Below are 20,035 nucleotides of genomic sequence, written 5' to 3' on the forward strand. Positions count from 1 at the left end.
CGTCAACGTTGTTCATATAACACGTCGATATCTATCACCTCTACCAATGTTGCGCATTATGTTGACGGTGTTCTCTTCTTCTTCTTTTTTTTGTGTGTGGGACACGTTGATTTTTGTTGACTTCACTGCTACCTTATACGATATATAGAGGTGCGGAAAGTGATAATTACAAAATCGTTGACCCTTGTAGTGTAATAGCTAGCTTAGCCTCACTCAAGGCTCGAGGTACTCCTAGATGACAATGAGTAGCACAGTTTGGTTTGGTGACCTTATCACTCTTCTGAGTCCCGCTGTTGTTTCGTCTCACAATTTCTCCTTCCTCCAATCTCACATTGAGGACACTCATAATATCACCCACTTATCGCTATCCAAGTCCCATAAAATTCGGTTTTATAAATCAATTTTCTCACTAATCAATACCTTCGCAATGCAAGTTTCATGAGAGTTTCAATCTCATTAAATGACATGCCGCATAGGTAAAAATAGTGACATGACATGAAATTTACGAGGAAAGAGAAGAGTTGGGTTTCATGCGGATGAAACCTTGTGTATATAGTTACCTAGACTGTGAAACTAGGATGAAACCTCCATTGAGAGCAGTTCGTTTCATCTCCATAAATTTTGTTGATCCCATGTGGCCATGACTAGCGTGCTAGTACTTAATTTAGGTATAATTCAAGTGGTTACATATTCATACTCCCTCCGTCCCACAAAGATTGTAGACAAGGTAGTAATAATGCTAAAAGTCCAAAGTACCCATAATAACTCTTTTTAATTGGATGGATTACCAAGTAAAATTAATTATGCATGCACGCTTGCAGTAATTATCAGACCTATTAGCCTTCCTTATTTAACAAGTCTAGCTCGGGCATCGATGGTGGGAGTAAATGATCGATTCGTTAACCGGATCAGAAGGTATAATGAGGGTTTTTGTTGGATTATCTGAAAGTTATATGGACACTCTTTGTGGGGATAACTTTTGAAGGCTAAACAAACAGTCTTTATGGGATGGAGGGAGTATTGCACATTTGATCTCAATATCATGCAATGATTAAATGTTATGAGTAGCTTATGAAATCGCGAAATGAAATTGTGCATTGTGAGGGATTGTTTCATGCATCAACTTAAATCTTTAGAAATGGTGTGTCACTGTTGAAAACAGTGTAGCGAAACTCTCCATTGAGAATGACCTATTAGTTAATGCCATCGCTACATCATACTAATACTAATGATATCTCTACCGGCTCCATCACTCAAATATCGACTTCACAGCGGTAAACGTCATCTTCAACTCTTGTAATCATAGTCTCGAACCCATCCTTATCATAATCGATCTTCTTGTTCGACAAATCTTCATCTCCTAGCCACATGTAGATGAACTATTTTAGCTGACAGCCAGCGCCAGAAAATGGACGTCGCCATTAGCCTAAAACTCTAAACACGACACGAGCAAGATCCACCTAGCTCCAGCAGTCTCCCACAGAAGCGCGCCGGCGCGCGGTATCCTCCTCGTCCCTTTGCGGCGCGCCCATGCCCTGCGCCGATAGGTTTCCGGTGGTCACTGACACCCATACCACGCGCGCATGTGCGGCGAGAATGCGAGATGGCGCCACATGCTGCGAGCAAAACTTCAGGGGGGCTAAACTACAAAAGCAAATAACCAAGGAAATACCAGTGGAGAGGAACAAATGCATTTTAAACCCCCGCATTTATTATTGGGATTTTTGTGCGTAGGACACTCTGAAACCGTGGTTTTGTGTGGGGGCACACCCATTCGTCAATTTATATGGATGGACACTGCGATTTTATGTTTTTGTCTCTACCCCACTGCATCACAGAAAAAGGACCCTTTTACCCTCATAAGGTCGGGCCCACCCGTCAGCCATCTCCCTCTCCTGTCTTCTTCTTTCCCTTTCCTTCCTCTCTCTCGTGCCAAACTCAGCCGCATCTTCGCTTGGGCACGCAGGAAGCGATCCGGCCGGGGCCGGGGTGGTCTTGAGCTCGGTTGCGAAGCGTTGCGCATCCGCAGCGCGGGTGCTGCCGCTCCCACCATGCGCGGCGGTGGCGGGCGCGTCTGTCTGTGGGGCTGCGCGGGCACCACTCACACGCTGAAGCACGCCGAGCAGGCAGTTCAAGAATTCATCCATGCTCAGCCGGAGCAAAGATGATGCTTGGTCTCTGTTTTTTTCTTTTACCTCCCAGCAGATCACAGTCACAGCATCCAGGACTCCTGGTTGACGCCCTTCTCGCTCTGTAACTTGTACAGCGACGCGACGCCGTAGGTGCCATTGCCGACTGCCGACGATCCGGCCAGGGGTGGCCCTGAGCTCGGCCGCGGAAGCGTCAAGCGTCTGCGGGCGCGAACACCGCCGCGTCCACCACGCGCAATTCAGATGGCATTGAATGCCCTTTCCGATATCCTCGGTAACGCGACACCAGCGAGCGCGGCCGGCCGACCGCCTCCGGGGCCACACGGGCATTCCCATGTGACGCGAGTGAGCAGGCAGTCGAAGAACGAGGGGTTGGGCTGCGGGATGCCGGCATGTGGCCTGTGGTGGCGAAACGGCGGAAGCGAAGAGGAAAATTATCCTTTTCAAAAAAAAGAAGAGGAAAAGTAAAGGACGAGAGGGAGAGGGCTGACACGTGGGCCCAGTTCTTGGAGGGCAAAATGGTCCTTTTATGTGCTGTGGTGTGCTGGAGACAAAAGCATAAAATCGCAGTGTTCCATGGACTTAAATCGAATAGAACCCTTTCAGGGTGTCCTATGGACAAAATTCCCTTTATTATTCCTCCTCCTCCGGCCTCCGCTAGACGCCACACCACCCCGCCCGCCTGCTCGTTAACGTTCACATTTCCCACGCCACGCCAGTACACCACTCTGCGCCTACTCCCTCCCTCCCCCGTAGTGCCGTCCCGTCCCGTCTCAGCCGCCTCGCTCCTCCGACTCCGTTCCCCCACCTCGCCCCACCGCTGCCGCCGCCGCCGCAGCCGTCCTCGGGGGAGGCTTCCGCGAGCACCCGCCGCGCTCCCCGCCGGCCCGGCCCCGCGGCTCGCGGCGAGCATTCCGAGCTCCGGGTCTCCGGGGGCCGCGCGGATCTGGGGCTGCCGTGGCGGAATTCGGGCGAATGGTTGGCAGCTGGAGCTGGAGTTGGGTCGAGTTGGTTTGGCGAGTTTAGGCGGAGGGAGGAATTTGGGGGGGAAGGAGGAAGAGCTGGTTTGGTTGCTGGGTGGCCGCGTGTGGTACATGCGCCCCGAGGCCCCTGCTCCTGCCGCCGCCGCCGCCTCGCCGCCGTCGTTGGGAAGCGATGATCGAGCAGTTCGTCAACTTCGTCATCCGGCCGCCTCGGTAATCACTTTATCCTTCCCCCCTCGCGTCGCGTGGCCGGAATTTAGTCCGTTTCAAGATGCAACGGCATGTTGGTGGAGTTTTGGCAGCCGTTACGTCATGGTTAGTGACGGTTTCTAGATGCAACCGCATGGATTTTCGAACGATATCTGTACAATGCTTGTGCAATGTATCTGCCTCTCACTGTAGTCTTTGTGATGCTCGAACTGCAAGTATGCGGAAATTGTGTGCTTGAAATAGTTGAACCTGTGTTGAATTATTTGGAACCACTGAGCTTTGGTTGAGCAAAAAGTTTCTTACAAATGTGCTTCAAATGTTTGTTACATAGGATTGGAGCAAAAGGTCTGTCCTTCTGTGCCTTGCTATTGCGAATTTTGTACCAGGTTTTAGTTGAGCAATCAGCTCATCATAATCACATGTGCTGCAGTGGCAGAGCCAAACTGGTCTGTGCTAGTAACCGAAAATGGCCTTTTGCATTTAGTTAAGATGTGCATTCACACAAACTGTACCTTTCTAAAACAACTTTGTGCCTTTTTCTTTAAGATTCAGGATAAAATGAATAATGGAGGTTCAAAGCCTTCAGGTTTTGGTATATATCAAATTATTCTGTCTCTATTTCCTGCTGTGTGGTGATTAACTGGTAATGCGGTTACAGTGCAGAGTACAACCCAGATCAGTATTTATGGGAGCCAGAGTTTACTCTTGCTGGGAGGAAGTACAAAAGACTAGATTTGGAGGCAAGTAAGGGACACAATTATTGCGTTTTTTATTGTACCATTCATTTGAGAAGGCTTGGTTCTGACTATCAATATCATTGCATGCTGGCCTTATTCTTATACTTGTATGTTGCAGCTCACAAATGAAAGAAGTCAGACCTTAAAATGCAGCCACTATGTTCCTGCTGTCATCCCAGAAGACACTCCCCTTCCATGTGTTATCTACTGTCATGGAAATAGGTACCTACATTTCTTTGGCTTGCGCTATTACTTGATTCATTCATAAAAACTGCTTTGTTGATCAGACATCTTTAGCATTCTGATCAAATTGATTTTGAAGATTTTTTTTCTACGCTAGTTAACTCTTAAGCTGTAGCCTATGCGCCAGTTGAATGCTATTTCCATTTTTGCTGTTTACCGTCATCAATAGCCAATGTGGCTTATTTAACAAGTTTTTTTCATTAATCTAATGCAGTGGATGCAGAGCAGATGCAAATGAAGCCGCTGTAATACTTCTTCCCTCAAACATCACCCTTTTTACTCTTGACTTTGCGGGATCAGGGCTGTCAAGTGGAGAGTATGTGAGCCTTGGTTGGCATGAGGTGCATAGTCCTTATAATATTTATAGCAACATTCATATCATATTTTAATTGCTGTGTTCTGAAAAAGTTACTACTCTGGTACTCCCAGAAGCAGGATCTCAAATGTGCAGTGTCCTTTCTGCGTAATAATAAGCAAGTTTCTTGTATAGGCCTTTGGGGGCGCTCAATGGGCGCTGTTACAAGGTATTTAGTTACAGTGTTTGTTCTCTACTTTGTGTAGAATTACTAAACATTCTGTTTCTCCGATAATTGACCTTTTTAGAAGGTGTTCGAATATAGAACAGTATCTTTCTTACAAATCGTGCATCTTAAAGACTTTGTACTGACCATTAAATTGTTTTCCCCTTCATCTTGATACATTGAATCCACAAAATATCTTTAAGATTTAGCTTTTCTGATATAGTTCTATTTTGGCAATTCATCAAAATTTGTCTCCATATATTTGCTGCAGCCTGCTGTATGGAGCAGAAGATCCCTCAATCGCCGGCATGGTTTTGGATAGTGCTTTCTCCAACTTATATGACTTAATGATGGAGCTTGTAGAAGTATACAAAATACGAGTTCCTAAGTTCACGGTATGATTATCTTGTGCAGAATGTTTCGGTTCTCTGTTTTCATTAAAAAGCTACAATTTTACTGTTGCACTTTATGTGTTTTTTATGATATAATCACAGGCACTTATGTGTACTGTAGTATAACAAGTGTCTGTAGTAGGCTTGTCGATGTAACAAGAAAATTATAACTGTTTAACCTTTTTGGGAAGTCCTGCAGCTCTGTAAGTTCTTTGTAACGTAGGCATCTCTGGGGATCCTAGCGTTGATTATTCAGCAACTTCTCTAATTCTGAGACTATGAATTTGCCACCTGGTTTCTGTTTACTGCTGCTGATGTTCCATGACATAATGTTTGCTAGTCGTAGAGTGAAAATGATACACCAGATAGGAAAAATACTACCGTTAATTTGTAAATATCCGCAGCATGGTCTTTCCTGCTTCATGTTATGTCCAAACGCTCACTGTCTGTTCCTATAATTACATCATCTGATGGTTGTGGTGATACATATATTTCAGGTTAAGATGGCTGTTCAGTACATGCGACGTGTCATTCAGAGAAGAGCTAAATTTGACATAATGGATCTTAATGTTGTCCAGGTTTGCTTTCTAAAATAGTATTTCAATCATTGAAGAGCCTGGTAGATTTTAAAAGAAGTGAATTGGAACAGTCTGTTACCAACTTACCATTTTTATAGTTACGGTCGTTGATAAGGGCAAAATTATGGATTACCTATGTCCTAAAAATTAATGGTAAGGAATAGTTAGAAAATGTTTATGGTTGGCCTATAGTGAGTGATTAGATCTCAACTTGACGACTTGACTGCAATGCCAAAAAAAAAAGAATGTTTCATTGTATGTGTCTTTTTTTTTTTTTGCCCAGCTTCAGAATTACCTTGGCTGTGAATAATAACATTAGACAAGTAGAGCATCTACATGAGATTTATTGAGAGTTGATACACATTGTTTGTATAAAATGGTTGTAGCATAAAATTGTCATGTACTGTGCAATCTTTCTTAGTTGTACTTGGCAACATACTTGCATAATCAATTTCACTTTTCAGTCAAACCCGTAGGATCTGATTAGCCTCTCTTTCTGGGTAACATATATATATTATTTTTTGCTTCACCAGTTTGCACCGAAGACGTTTATTCCTGCATTATTCGGACATGCATCGAATGATATGTTTATTCAGCCACATCACACTGAACGTATCCACGAAGCATATGCGGTAAGTGTGTCTCTAGCTTGCTTTAAGAAGGTTATTGCTCCTGCTGAAGGGCCTTGTGTTGCTGCACATTTTTTGACATAGTGTATTTCTCTGCAGGGGGATAAAAATTTAATCAAATTTGAGGGTGATCACAATTCCCCAAGGCCCCAATTTTATTATGATTCTGTTTCAATATTCTTCTATAATGTTCTTCACCCACCTCAATTTCCTTCAACATGCTCCAATAAATTTGACAAGTATTACAACCTTGGTGCTTTCAAGGGTGGTCCTGGTACAAATGAGGTGATATTTTCTCTGTTTCTTTGAAATCCTGCGTGAAATCTTCTGCCTCGTGTTGTACAATCTCTCCTAGTAGATTACCTATACATCCACTTTAATTTTCAGAGCTTATTGTATGAGATCATCAATGGTCTACGGGCAGCAGGCACTGATGCTGGCAGTTCATCCGCTGCTACAACTAATTTCACAAATGGTGTGGCTCTTCTTCCTGAATGGTTGTATCTTCTTAGTAGCCATTTTCTGCCTACTGATTTCATTTTCATTGTTTCAGCTACAAAATCAGTAGTTGAGTTGCTGACAGAGAGGGTAAATCAGCTATCGGTTAAAAATGATAATGACTTGGTAAGTCAATTATTGGTTGCGTTTCCTCCGGTAATTGAGATCTTAACTTAGATACCTCCATTCTAATTGCAGGATTTCCTTTTGGATGAAAATCATAACCTCACTGAGATGGACGGCAACACAGCTGAGTGTCCTTTAGAGGTAAAAGCAGATCCTGCCTAGTTTATTTGGAAGAAAAATAATTACCTGTGTGATTTGCTTACTGGAAGTTAAGAAGTTTTCTTTACATGTTAGGATAAAGCAAACAGACAAACTGAGGAATGCTGTTCATACACTAGCTCAAACAGAGAGAGCTGGGGAAGATGTTCTTCCTTGGGTGCAGCTAGTGATGGATCATCATCAGGCGAACGTACTGGGATACCCAATCATAAGCATGAGGTATATTTCTTCAGTTTGTACCATTTGAGTGCAAGAAATCTTGGTGTTTATTTGCTACTTCAACTAATAGGCTATTTTCAAACTAGTGGCATCCTTTGACTTGATCTCTGATCCAGTAACCAATAGCAAAGTTCTTGAATCTCATCATCTTCTCCCAAACTGTAGAGCATGACACTAAGGGCTTTAGCGACACCACTGAGACGGATACGAAGGAAGCCTCTCACAATCCCGAAGGAGAAGAAGAATCGGTCCCTATGGAAGAGGCTAAAGAAAGAGAGGCAAGAGATGGGGGAGAACTTATCCCAGCGTCTCCGGCTGTGTCTCCAAGGCCAGGCCCGACATAAGAGAACTAAATCATCTTGACAACTGTGAATACACATTTAACTCAGACAAATCTGCTAGGAACTCGCTGATGATTCACCAACAGAGCTGCACCGCCATTTGGAGTTTCTGACATTCAGCGCCAAATCATGCTGTGTACATTGGTTGGTCATTACTTAGAATCTTCTGTCAGGTCATCGATTGTCCCAGCCCCAATGTGTTTTAACTACCAAACATTCCATATTCGTTCGTTATTATTATTTTTAATTTAATCCTGTAAATTCCATGGCTGTAGAATTGCTCCATGTGACTTGTGATTGGGGAAGGGGCATCAGGGCATTGCTTTCTGGATTTTGTGTAGGGTTTGAAGGTTGAGTTGTATCGACAGATTCTCTCATTTCTGTGTTGATCGTTAACTTCTCTTATTTCGCTATGCCGTACTAGTTATCTGCACTGAGCCATTCTCCTATTTGTGCGAGTTTGCGTTTGAACATGGCAGCCATGTCCTGAAGATAAACTGACCTTTCCCTGATTTCCAACCCACAATCTTATTGGCATATTGAATGTTGGCATACATATCAAGGGCTGATTTTGTTAATGTGCCTTCTATGTCAAAAGTGACAAGTTGTTGAGCTAGATTGTAGGCTCATATCTTTGAATGTTTCACTTAAAAAATACTCCCTCCGTTTTTATTTATAAGACGCACGTGTATATCAAGATTTAAACTTTGTAATCTTTGACCAACAAGTTAATTTTTTATTTTATAATGTATCGTTGGATTTGTAATTAAATACACTCTTACTCTATAATAATTAAAAGTTTATAACCATAAACAATATGAAATAAGATAAATGATTGGTCGAAGTGTTATTTGGAAGACCGTGCCAAGTTATACCATATCTTATAAAAATAGATGGAGGGAGTATTATTATTTCTTTGTGTGACGCTCTCTCGAGACTAGAACTCTCGATTTAAGGTAAAAAAGAGGAAAGGTTCCACATAATCTACCCGCCACCTGGTTCAAATTTGGGCTCGTACCTTTGGATCAACCTAACGTGGGGACTGGTATCGTTTAAAGGGGATGGAATGGGCAGAATTTAATTTGAGCATATATGTTTATGTTTTGATAAAAAAACACATCTATCTATTATTATCTTAATACAATAGTGTTAAAAGAGGGTCTAAAAATTACCACGTTAATCAGAAAAAAGAGAAGAATATACACCGTTGGATTTTATGATGATCTAACGGTCTACATTAATCCAAAGAATCCATATCAAATATATTAATAAATTAAAACAAGCCACAATGTTACTTAATTGATTGGGAAAAAAATAAGTTTGGCACGTTTATTTTCTGGGCCTACAGACTAACGCCCTGGATCCATCCTAATAGATGGAATTAAAACCAAAATAAGAATCCAACACATGTAAAGCAATAAAAAAAGGTGCACAGAAAGATATTATGTACATTTGTAGCTCCGGTTACAACTTGATTTGCCATCCGTAACACAGCAACAAACAAATAAAAGGAAGAATAGCACAACCCAAACCAATCATGGTTGAAACGTTAAAAGAGAAAAAAACAAAAGTAAAATTTGATCTCACCCAATCTTCACGCAAGCTATAAGATCTACATGTATATATTCCGGCATTGCCACTGCGTGCACACACCATCAACATGGAGGAGTGCGAGGGGCAGCAGAACCGCAGTGGAGAGGATCACCACTCACCACCGACGATCGTGCCGTTGGGCTGTTTTGTGGTTTTGGCGGCAAATAGCTCTCTTTGACGCACAATGCATGCTATTACTCGACTTCGCCACGGCCACGAACAACCGGTGGTTGCTCTAAGGCAGGATCATAAGTTGATGGCAGCATAAGACCAAGGATCAAGATCACTAGAGAGAGATGAGGAAAAGGGGCTGCATTCATTGATGAGCATTGGCTCCAACGCTGTTTTTAGCACGTTTGCGACTCGAGTACCGAATATGGCACATCATTTATATATCCATCGAGAGGTTGCTCTGACTCCCTAAACGCAGGACATACCACAAAGCATGACCATGGATTACATATGGTAGTTGAGGCGTAGATCAGCAATTCCGTGTCACAACTCACAGAGATGGCTGGCCAGCGAAGAGAGGGCGGAGCCACACATTTTAGTTTCTGACTTGATGGATGGCAACAGAGATTGAGGAAGAACAATGAGAGATTGAGAGAGCGCAGTTGATGAGCATCCCAATCACCATAGGCTATTGAGGAAGAATGAACAAAATCAAACTCAATGCCTCCCAAAATTATTGGAAAAAGTCCATTTTACTCCCCTCACCTATTTATTTTGTCCACTTAACCCCCTAAGCAAAATTTAGGCTCACTTTACTCCCCCGAACTATTTCATTTGGTCCAATCTACCCCATAATTAGATTTCTCTTTTTTGTTTCTTCACATGCAAGTTGAGTTTTAATTTCAGATTTTGCCAATTGAATTATAACACGATGCTCTATGTTAGAAAAATACATTAGTAATTTTTCATCATTACTTTTTGTACAGTTATATATATCTAAGATCAATTTCGTATTAAATATTCCTAACCTATGAAAATGACCATGAAAGATTCTTAGTATAATTTTTTAACACAAGACATCATGTTTTGTATTTGCTCACAAAATTTGAACTCAAAATTCAGCCCATACACGGAGAAATAAAAAGAGAAATTTAATTAGGCGATAGATTGGACCAAATGAAATAGTTTAGTGGAGTAAAGTGAGCTTAAATTTTGTTCAGGGAGTTAAGTGGATAAAGCTGATAGGTGAGGGGAGTAAAATGGACTTTTTCCTTTTCAAATACTAAATATATAAATTTGGAATTAAAAAATTAAACATGAGAATTAGCAGCTGATTTGTATACAAATTTCTTAAATAAGGAGCTCATATAGAGTATAATTAGTTAGTAGCTAAATTTCAAAAATAAAACTAATAAAACTATTTGGTACCCATATTGATTCAGTCAAGTAGTCAAAAGAAATCATTCCCTCACTCTCGAGGCTTAGAGATAGAAGAAGACCGTTGATCAAATCTATTTAAACCAACCGGTGAAGACCAATACGTTCATAGATATACAATATCTATTGTCCATTTCAAACTATGATAGGAGAAAAAAAGGAATCGCTCCAAAAAAACAATCTTAGTACTATAGTGTTAAAGGATGCCACCACTTTCATAAAAAGGATCCAGAAACTACTCCCTCTGGTTTTTTTACATGTCAATTAGGTTTGTCCTAAGTCAAACATGTGCCACTTTGACCAAGTTTATAGAAAAATCCAACAACATCTACGATACCAAAATTGTTTAATTGAATCCACAATGGAATATATTTTGATAGTGCATATGTTTCAATGTTTGGTAGTATAGTTGTTGTTGTATTTTTCTATAAATTTAGTCAAAGTTGGACATGTTTGACTTAGAATAAAATTAATGTGACATGTAAAAAGAACCTAGAGGGAGTAACATATTAATTGAAAAATAGAGAAAAGAATATACAATGTTAGATTTTATGATAGTGTAACAGTTGAGACTAACACAAAGAGTCCAAAAAAACCTACATAGTAAATCGTTTATATTTTTTTCGAATCACAAAGTACAAACGTAGACGCTCACATACACACACATACTCATATCTATGCACATACGTATGCAACCCTACCCCCTATGAGCACCTCCGAAAGACTGAGCTGGCAAATCCTCGAGATTGATGAAGTCACCACTGGCGCCTCGCTATCGATGAGCACATCGCCTACCACTGAAAGAATAGCACCGGTTATATCCTGAAATAAATCCAGGAAAATAAGGGCACCCATGTTGAGTTGAGGACTCAAACCAGAGGTTGGGGGAGGATGGGGACCAGGTTCCATCATAAGGAATCTTACCAGCTGAGCTACGCTCAGTTCACAAATCATTTAGATTAAAAAGAAGGAAGGGAAGCGATCGATGTTGTTACATAAAGTCACCGTAGGTTAAGTAATTAAGAAGCAACATTGGTGGAAGCAGGACTGGCCCCAACGGCAGAGATGTACGACGCCCTCATTCGCCTGTATTGCAAGAGGGAGGAACTTGAAGGGGCCTTCTTGTTGTGTCGCCAGATGGAATCACATGGTGGGCTTCAACCTAATGAGGCCACCTAACGAGGCACTGATGTGGGCCTGCGTGAGCAAGAACAAAAGCATCACCAAATGGGAGGAAGTGGCGGAGGAGTTTGAGAGGAATGGGATCAGTACAGACGCGCTGTCTCCCGGCAGTCGTGTGGCGTGCCGATTATCCATGCTGCCGTTACACATAATTAAGCTCAGTGGAAGCTACTAGTTGCAGTTCCATTCTCGTTGAAAAATATAAATAACAAGAGAAAAAAAACGAGGGCCGTCAGCTAATTGTCTAGCTTTACTGAGGAGCATATGGTGAAATCCATGCATGTCTTCTGGCAGTGGCAGAACCAGCCTCAAGCGCCTTTGATCCCAGATCCTTGTTGGCATTGACAGCTGCCAGTCCATCTCGCTATGGCCGGCAGCTCGTGAGTTGTGAATGAGTAGCAGGGGTTTAATTTGTGAATATGCAACTTAACAATTTAGGGAGCTAGATGGCACCGTGAACATGGACGGCTAGCTGGTGCACTTTACACTTTTCTAAAAAAGCATGGTACATGAGCGCTGTTATTCAGTACTCCTTCCGTTCTCTTTTATCATTTAAATTTTTTCTCTTAATATATCTACTTTTGAGTTTCCAATAAAATTTTATGCGAGGTCTAAAATGTCACTCCTTGCATGCAAAAATAATTGTGGCGTGCAGATATGCATGCAAGCTAAGTAGGAAAGTAGTAATTATCCTCTTAATTAGTGGTAGCTGTATTATGGGACACAGGGAGTATTGTTTTTGGATTGTTCGTGTGTAAGACCATGTTTAGATCAGCTAAAGCTAATAAAAAGTTGGTAAGAAAAAACTCTAGTTGATCTAAGCAGTCCAACTTATAATCTACCCCCTCCTTTCCAAAATGTAGGTTGTTTTGGATTTTCTAGATGTATAGGTTTTGATATGCACCTAAATATAGGGTTATATTTAGATACATACAAAATCTATATACTTAGAAAATCTAAAACGTCCTAAACTTTGAAACGGAGGGAGTAGCTCTTTAATTATCCAACTACCTAGCTCCTCTATCTAATGTACTCCATCCCATCAAAAAAAAATCACTTTATTATTGTCCTAAGTCAATCTTTTTTAAATTTGATAATTTTATATAAGAAACATCAATATTTATAATAAAAATTAGTATTATTAGATTAATCATGAAATATATTTTCATGATATACGCATTTTTCATAGGTATTGATAAATTTTATTATAAACTTGATCAAATTTAAAATTTAACACAAAAATTAAAACAATTTGTTTTTGTTTTGAAATGGATGGAGTATCCTATAATAAGCTGTGAGAATCATGATGTTACGTGTTGTTTCTCTCAGCCATGTTCATATATAAATCCCATTCCCCTATGATGCACGGCGGCGACATGCTCCGCTAAATGCCCATCATGCTTGATACCAAAGTGCACTTTGGTGCCATTCTCGAAAATGGGGTCTTTTTGTTGCTAGTTACATATTACCGTAACTAACTTTAGATAAAATGTGACAGCCATAATAGTGTGACTAACAAATCAGACATCGTAATTGGCAATAAAATGAGGTAAGCAAGTTTTGTTGGATTACGTGTCTTAGTACGTTCTAGCATCTGTGTGGTTGTTGTACCCCATATGTGTTTTGCATAGGAAGTATTGTAGTCCCTCCATCCCAAATTATAAGTTATTCTAAAAATCTTGGAGAGTCAAAGCATCTCAAGTTTGACCAAAATTATAGAGAAAATTATAAAGATTTATGACATCAAATAGGTATACTATGAAAATATAATTGATGAAGAATCTAATGATACTTAGAGGACATCATAAATGTTATTATATTATCATATAAATTTGGTCAAACTTGAGATACTTTGACTCTCCAAGATTCTTGGAATGACTTATAATTTGAGATGGATGAGTAGTTTGTTGAGATGTATCTCATACTCCAAGTTATAAATGCCATGCTGTTCCTAGCTATATTAACACAAAGCCGTGAGCTATATCCATTCTCACAAAATTGACACGTTATAAATATAGCACGGACCAAACAAGTGTCTAAGAAAAATACGACACACCTTACGTGTGGCGTAGCAAGTTGTGAACATGAACCTGAATTCGTGGACAGGACCAAATCGGACCGCAACTTGATGGGTTCGATGCCTCCTAGGATGAGAAACTTTTTGTGTTGGATTTCATTCCAACTTGCTGAGAGGATGGAATGTTGTCTTTACTTATAGCAATCCAGCCACATTTGACAAAAATTTATGAATTACTACCACCTTCATAAATATATGACACTATATGATGTTTAGGACAAGCTAATTAGTTTAAATAAACTAACTAATTTATATCTTTATGGATCGAGGGAGTAGTATGCAACACTACGAAATGCTTTGGGCATGGAGCGCGGTTGTTGCTCAAAAATAATCTCTACCGCTGGCTCCTGCTCTTGACTTCTCCATGCTGGAATGTCGTGCCGTCGTGCTGGAGGCTGCAAAGACAGCAGCGGTGATGGATTGGCTCGGAGGAAGATTTGACCGCTCAAGTCTCCAGGTGGTGAGGTGTCAACATCCCCTTAGCTTCTCCATGCCGGCAGCGTGTTTATCTTAGCAAGTGAAGTCATCGGTCATCCTAACGCCCAAGCGACACGGACACTCGTGTCGACAAAGCGACCGCTTCCCCACTGCTCTCGGTACTGTGACGACCCAATAGGACAGTGGGCCTTGTAATAGGGTAGATGGGCTTGCGTGCTGTCATGAGGGCGAGAAGGTCCGTGTAACATTCAGCCCGAGTGGCAGGCTATGTAGGTGAGACTGAACACCAGGAGAGGCATCGATGAACAAACAAGTAACCTAATCCTACCCTGTTCCTCTTTCTCCTTCCCTAAGCCGCCTCCGCCATCGTCGGCGCCGCAATTCCGTCCGAAGCTCGCCGGTGTGCCGCCAACGTAGTTGAGGACCGCCACATTTGGTATCAGAGAAGTCGATTTGGTGCCTCCCCTAGATACCTACCCCTCAGATCCCCACCCAATTCGCCCGCCACCACCACACCACCACCACCACCACCACCACCACCACTGCCGCCACCACAAAATCGACTACGAGCGAAGAAGCCCCGCGCACCGACACTAACCTATCGGATGACAACCGCTGAAGAAAAGCTAGACCTCCTGGTCATAGAGGTGAACAACCTTCAGCTGGATTAGGTGAAGCTCCTCACCAAGGTTGACGCGATAAACACTTGGAGCATCAGCGCGGAGAAGACCGCAGATGAGCTCAACAACATGATGAAGAGTCTCACATAGCACATCGCGGAGTTAGAGGTAGCCACATCTACTCCTCTGCCACCAGCCCCAACACGTGAGGAAGGGGGGCGGGCCAGCGGCCATCGCTTTGACAAGATTCCCCAGGGTGCTGATCCGGGTTCATCAGCACCCGATCCCACTGTAGGGATACGAGGTAGGCTACACTAGCGCAAATCAAAATTTCTACCGCGTAAAACCAGGAAGAGCTGCCGTATAAGGATCACGGGATTACCACTCGACGCACTACTGGTGCGGAAGATGTAGATATGCGCCGATGCAGTGAAGACGATCACGTAGTCGTACGTAGTCGATCAACGTAGTCGTACGTAGTCGATCACGTCAACGTCCAGGAGCTCCTCAGCAGCTCGTCCACGTGCAGCAAGATCGCCCTCGTGCCGCGGCTCGTCGTTGGCTCGTCGTCGGCTCGTCGTGGCTCGTCGGCGGCTCATCCAAGTGCTGCAGGCGCAGCACCTCCAAGGTATCCACACGTGCAGGGAGGAAGCATCGCAAGCCGGACTGCTAGATCCGTGAGTTGCAATAGGCGAGGGCGTGGGAGGCGCGGCAGATGTGTTTCGCCAAAAGGTGTAAACCCTAGGGCGCCCCCACCCCTCTATTTATAGAGGTTCCTGACGGGCCTCTGGGTCCGAGGCCCATTAGTACTTCTAAACCTAATCCAACTCGGATCAGATCCGAATTGGGCTTCCAGCCCCTTAAGTGTGTGACCCTATGGGTTCGGATACGTATAGACATGGCCCGAGTACTCCTACTCGGCCCAATAGTCGGTAGCGGCCTCTAGCAAGACGTGCCAACTCCTATACGCACACGAAGATCATATCAGACGAACCATCACAACATAATATACATGCTATTCCCTTTGCCTCATGATATTTGGTCTAGCTTCAAGCTGACCGCTCTTTCTCGATCCTGTGATTCGGAATCCCTTTGTAGGTTAACTCTTAACCGTACGTAGCATGACCATGCATTTTCGGATCCGATCACTCGAGGGGCCCAGAGATATCTCTCTCAATCAGAGAGGGGCAAATCTCATCTTGATTGATCATGTCTTATAGCATGCTTCTTGACAAACCCGAAAGCTACCTTTATAACTACCCTGTTACGGCGTAGCGTTTGATAGCCCCTAAGTAGGTCGATCCACATCTAGAATACATGCGACAATCTCAGGTCTAAGGAAAAAGCGTATATGTTGTTTAAAGAGAGAACTAATTCTCGTGTTGGGTCAGTCCTAGCACATGTCTCCACATGTGTCCACACTATTAGTTCAACATCTCCATGTCCATGACTTGTGAAACATAGTCATCAACTAATACATGTGCTAGTCTAATATTCATGTGTGTCCTCGCATGAACTCCGACTAGGGACAACTTTAGAATAACCATACAAGTAAAGAGTTTCACATACAATTCACATAATTGCAAATCAATTCAAGTAGCCTTTAATGGATATTCAATGAACACAATATACAAATCATGGATACAAATGGAATATCATCATCTCTATGATTGCCTCTAGGGCATACCTCCAACACCCACCTGGTCAAGGGTGCGTTTCATAACCCAAAACCGATAAACTTGAATTTTGATTTCCCTGAGCCTAGTGATAGAAAGTATGGATTTCATGCTATTCAAAATTCACCGAGAGAATTTAAACTACCCAGAATAGATTTGTCTATATTTGAGGGAGAGCATCCGAAAGTTTGGAGAGAGAAGTGTGAGAAATATTTTACTATGTATGGTGTCCCTGTTCATCTATGGGTTTCTTTTGCCACCATAAATTTCAAGGGCAATGCTGCTCTTTGGCTTCTAACCTATGAAGCTCAACACATAGTGGATAGTTGGCCTGAATTGTGCATTGTTGTAGAGCAAAAGTTAGGGAGAGGCCTTTACCACAACTATATGAGAGATCTTCTATCTATTAGGCAAACTGGAGATGTGTTAGAATACTCTGAGAGATTTGAACAGGCTAAACATAGGGTGTTGGTCCATAATAGAGAGATTGGGGAAGTATTTTTTGTTCAGAAGTTCATAGATGGCCTTAAGTATAGTATCAGCAACTCAATAGCATTACATAAACCAAGAACAATTGATGCCGCTTTATCATTGACTCTCACGCAGGAGGAATTACTAGAGGCTTCTAGCAAGAGATTCTCCAACCAAGCTCGAGATTACAACAGGAGTGTTGTCAAGAATTCAGGCCCAAACAATGCAGGCAGCACATCTTCTGTAGGAGTGCCGGGGCCTGTACCTGGCAATGAAAAGGTTCAGGTGGGTAAACAACAACAAAGACCAAGAGCAGACAACAACTACGAAGCTCTCAGGGCCAAAATAAGAGCTAATGGCTTATGCATGAAATGTGGGGAACCATACAACCCATAGCACAGATGTCCGAAACAGGTGGGCATACACTTGGTCGAGGAACTCATGGAGTTACTTCAACATCAAGCAGATGATAGTGATCATATTAGTGATAAACTCAGCCAAGATAGTGATGAGGAACTGTTGACACTATCCTTGTGGGCAACCAATAGAACCCAAGGCAAGAAGACCATCAGACTCCAAGGACTGATCAATCATCAGGAAGTCCTAATATTGGTGGACTCGAAAAGTTCAGGAACTTTCATCAACACTGAACTAGTTGACAAACTCAAGATAACAACAAAAACAGTGAATCCAGTACAAATCACAATAGCAGGAGGGGCTAAATTATCTTCTGACACTATGGCACCAGAAGTGAGTTGGTGGATACAAGGCCAAACTTTTGTGACCAATGCTAGAGTGTTACCATTGGGATCCTATGATATGATCCTAGGCATGGATTGGTTGGAAGAACATAGTCCGATGTGGGTTCACTGGAAGAGAAAGAGGTTGCGATTCACTCATCATGGTAAACGAATCACATTAAAAGGTGTCAAGAATTTTCTTACACATTGTAAGAAGTTAACAGTCAAGAAACTCAAGGGACTGTTGAGAACATGTGCAGTATCTCAAGTGGTACAGCTATCTCCAAAATGGGTAATGGACCAACAGTTCCTGAACCAATACAACAATTGTTGGATAGCAATGAGGATCTATTTCAAGAGCCCCAACAACTACCACCTCAAAGATCCTTTGATCACTCCATACCATTGTTACTAGGAGTCAAACCAGTGAACATTAGGCCTTATAGATATTCTCCAGCACAAAAAGATGAGATAGAAAGGCAAATCAAAGAAATGCTCCAACATTGAATTATTCAGTCAAGCACAAGTCCATTTGCTTCCCCAGTTCTACTTGTGAAGAAGAAGGATGGTGCATGGAGATTTTGTGTGGATTAGAGGCACTTAAATGCAATTACGATGAAGAACAAATACCCCTTACCAGTGGTAGATGAGCTATTGGATGAACTACGTGGGGCACAATGGCTCACCAAGTTGGATCTCAGGTCAGGATACCATCAAATTAGGATACTACCAACATATGAGATCAAAACAGCCTTCAAGACTCATAGTGGTCACTGGCAATTCAAAGTGATGCCATTTGGTCTGACCAATGCTCCAGCAACTTTTCAGGCACTCATGAACATAATATTTGCAGTGAAGTTGAGAAAATTTATTCTAGTCTTTGTAGATGACATCCTAATCTACAACAAGACATTAGAAGATCACCAACAATATCTGCATCAAGTGTTCAGTATCCTCAGAGACAATCAACTCTTTATCAAGAAATCCAAGTGTACTTTTGCTCAACCACACCTAGAATACTTGGGATACCTTATTGGAGAAAAAGGAGTACAGTCAGACCCAACAAAAATTCAGACAGTGCAAAACTGGCCAATTCCTAGCAATTAGCAGGCCCCTCACTGATCTCTTAAAGAAGAATACTCCTTTTGTCTGGACACCGACCTTACAATGCAGTTTTAACTCTCTGAAGCAAGCACTAGTTGAAGTTCCAGTATTGGCACTGCCAAATTTCAAGAGACCATTTGTACTAGAAACTGATGCATCTGACAAAGGCATAGGTGTTGTACTAATGCAGGATGACCATCCAATAGTCTATCTCAACAAAGCATTAGGTCCTAAGGCTCAAGCAATGTCAGCTTACGAAAAGGAGTGTCTGGCATTATTGATGGTTGTAACTAAGTGGAAGTCATACCTACAACATCAAGAATTCACAATTGCTACTGATCAGAGAAGCCTAGTTCACTTAGGAGAACAAAAACTGCAGCAAGGTCTATAACAGAAGGCATTCATCAAGCTGTTGGGGTTACAATATAGGATTGTGTATAAAAAGGGCAAGGAAAACAAAGCTGCTGATGCAATATCAAGACAACAACTACCTGTTGAGAAGGAATCACTAGCCTTGTCAACATCCACACCTAAGTGGCTAGAAGTGATTATAGAAGGCTATCAGCAAGATCCTCATACTAAAGAGTAATAAAGCTGAGCCTCACAGGACACAATTATCATACATACATCTATGGGCCTATCAGAAGGTTTGGACAGTCCTAAATACAGGGCTAGACACCGAGACGTATCTTGAGCTGGAGGCTATGGCTCATGATAGCGTAGTCTACGTGGTAGGACAGGAACTAGTCCATGATTAGAAAAACAATTTGTAGCAACTAGAGTAGGACTCGCCTAGTTGAATCCGACTAGTATTGTTGTAAATCAACCGACCTGTAACCCTGCCCCCGACAATATAAGGAGAGGCAGGAACCCTCTTCAAAGCAATTCAATCCAACCAACACACAGGATGTAGGGTATTACGCAATCTAGCGGCTTGACCCTGTCTAAATCGTGTGTCT

At 42.2% G+C, this 20,035-nt stretch overlaps 1 protein-coding gene across 1 annotated transcript; it reads left to right on the forward strand.

The window, feature by feature from the left end:
* Positions 1 to 2,846: 2,846 nt before the first annotated feature.
* LOC117852440 (uncharacterized) lies at positions 2,847 to 8,199 on the forward strand. Its single transcript, XM_034734543.2, has 14 exons — positions 2,847 to 3,346; positions 4,002 to 4,083; positions 4,199 to 4,302; positions 4,538 to 4,664; positions 4,753 to 4,847; positions 5,116 to 5,239; positions 5,734 to 5,814; positions 6,348 to 6,446; positions 6,543 to 6,728; positions 6,831 to 6,918; positions 6,997 to 7,067; positions 7,140 to 7,208; positions 7,302 to 7,445; positions 7,611 to 8,199. Exons 1-14 carry the CDS (start codon positions 3,306 to 3,308, stop codon positions 7,806 to 7,808), a joined length of 1,509 nt encoding a protein of 502 aa, XP_034590434.1. The 5' UTR covers positions 2,847 to 3,305; the 3' UTR covers positions 7,809 to 8,199.
* The last annotated feature ends 11,836 nt before the right edge of the window (positions 8,200 to 20,035 follow it).

The sequence above is a fragment of the Setaria viridis genome, chromosome 4 (genome assembly GCF_005286985.2).
Source record: "Setaria viridis chromosome 4, Setaria_viridis_v4.0, whole genome shotgun sequence".
In the NCBI taxonomy this organism is placed as follows: domain Eukaryota; kingdom Viridiplantae; phylum Streptophyta; class Magnoliopsida; order Poales; family Poaceae; genus Setaria; species Setaria viridis.

Bases quoted from the DNA above. Each gene is read 5' to 3' on its own strand.
- LOC117852440 (XM_034734543.2), top strand. From the start codon at position 3,306: ATGATCGAGCAGTTCGTCAACTTCGTCATCCGGCCGCCTCG. The intron at 4,665-4,752 runs GTGCATAGTCCT...TGGTACTCCCAG, and splicing joins TGAGCCTTGGTTGGCATGAG to AAGCAGGATCTCAAATGTGC. The intron at 5,815-6,347 runs GTTTGCTTTCTA...TTGCTTCACCAG, and splicing joins TGGATCTTAATGTTGTCCAG to TTTGCACCGAAGACGTTTAT.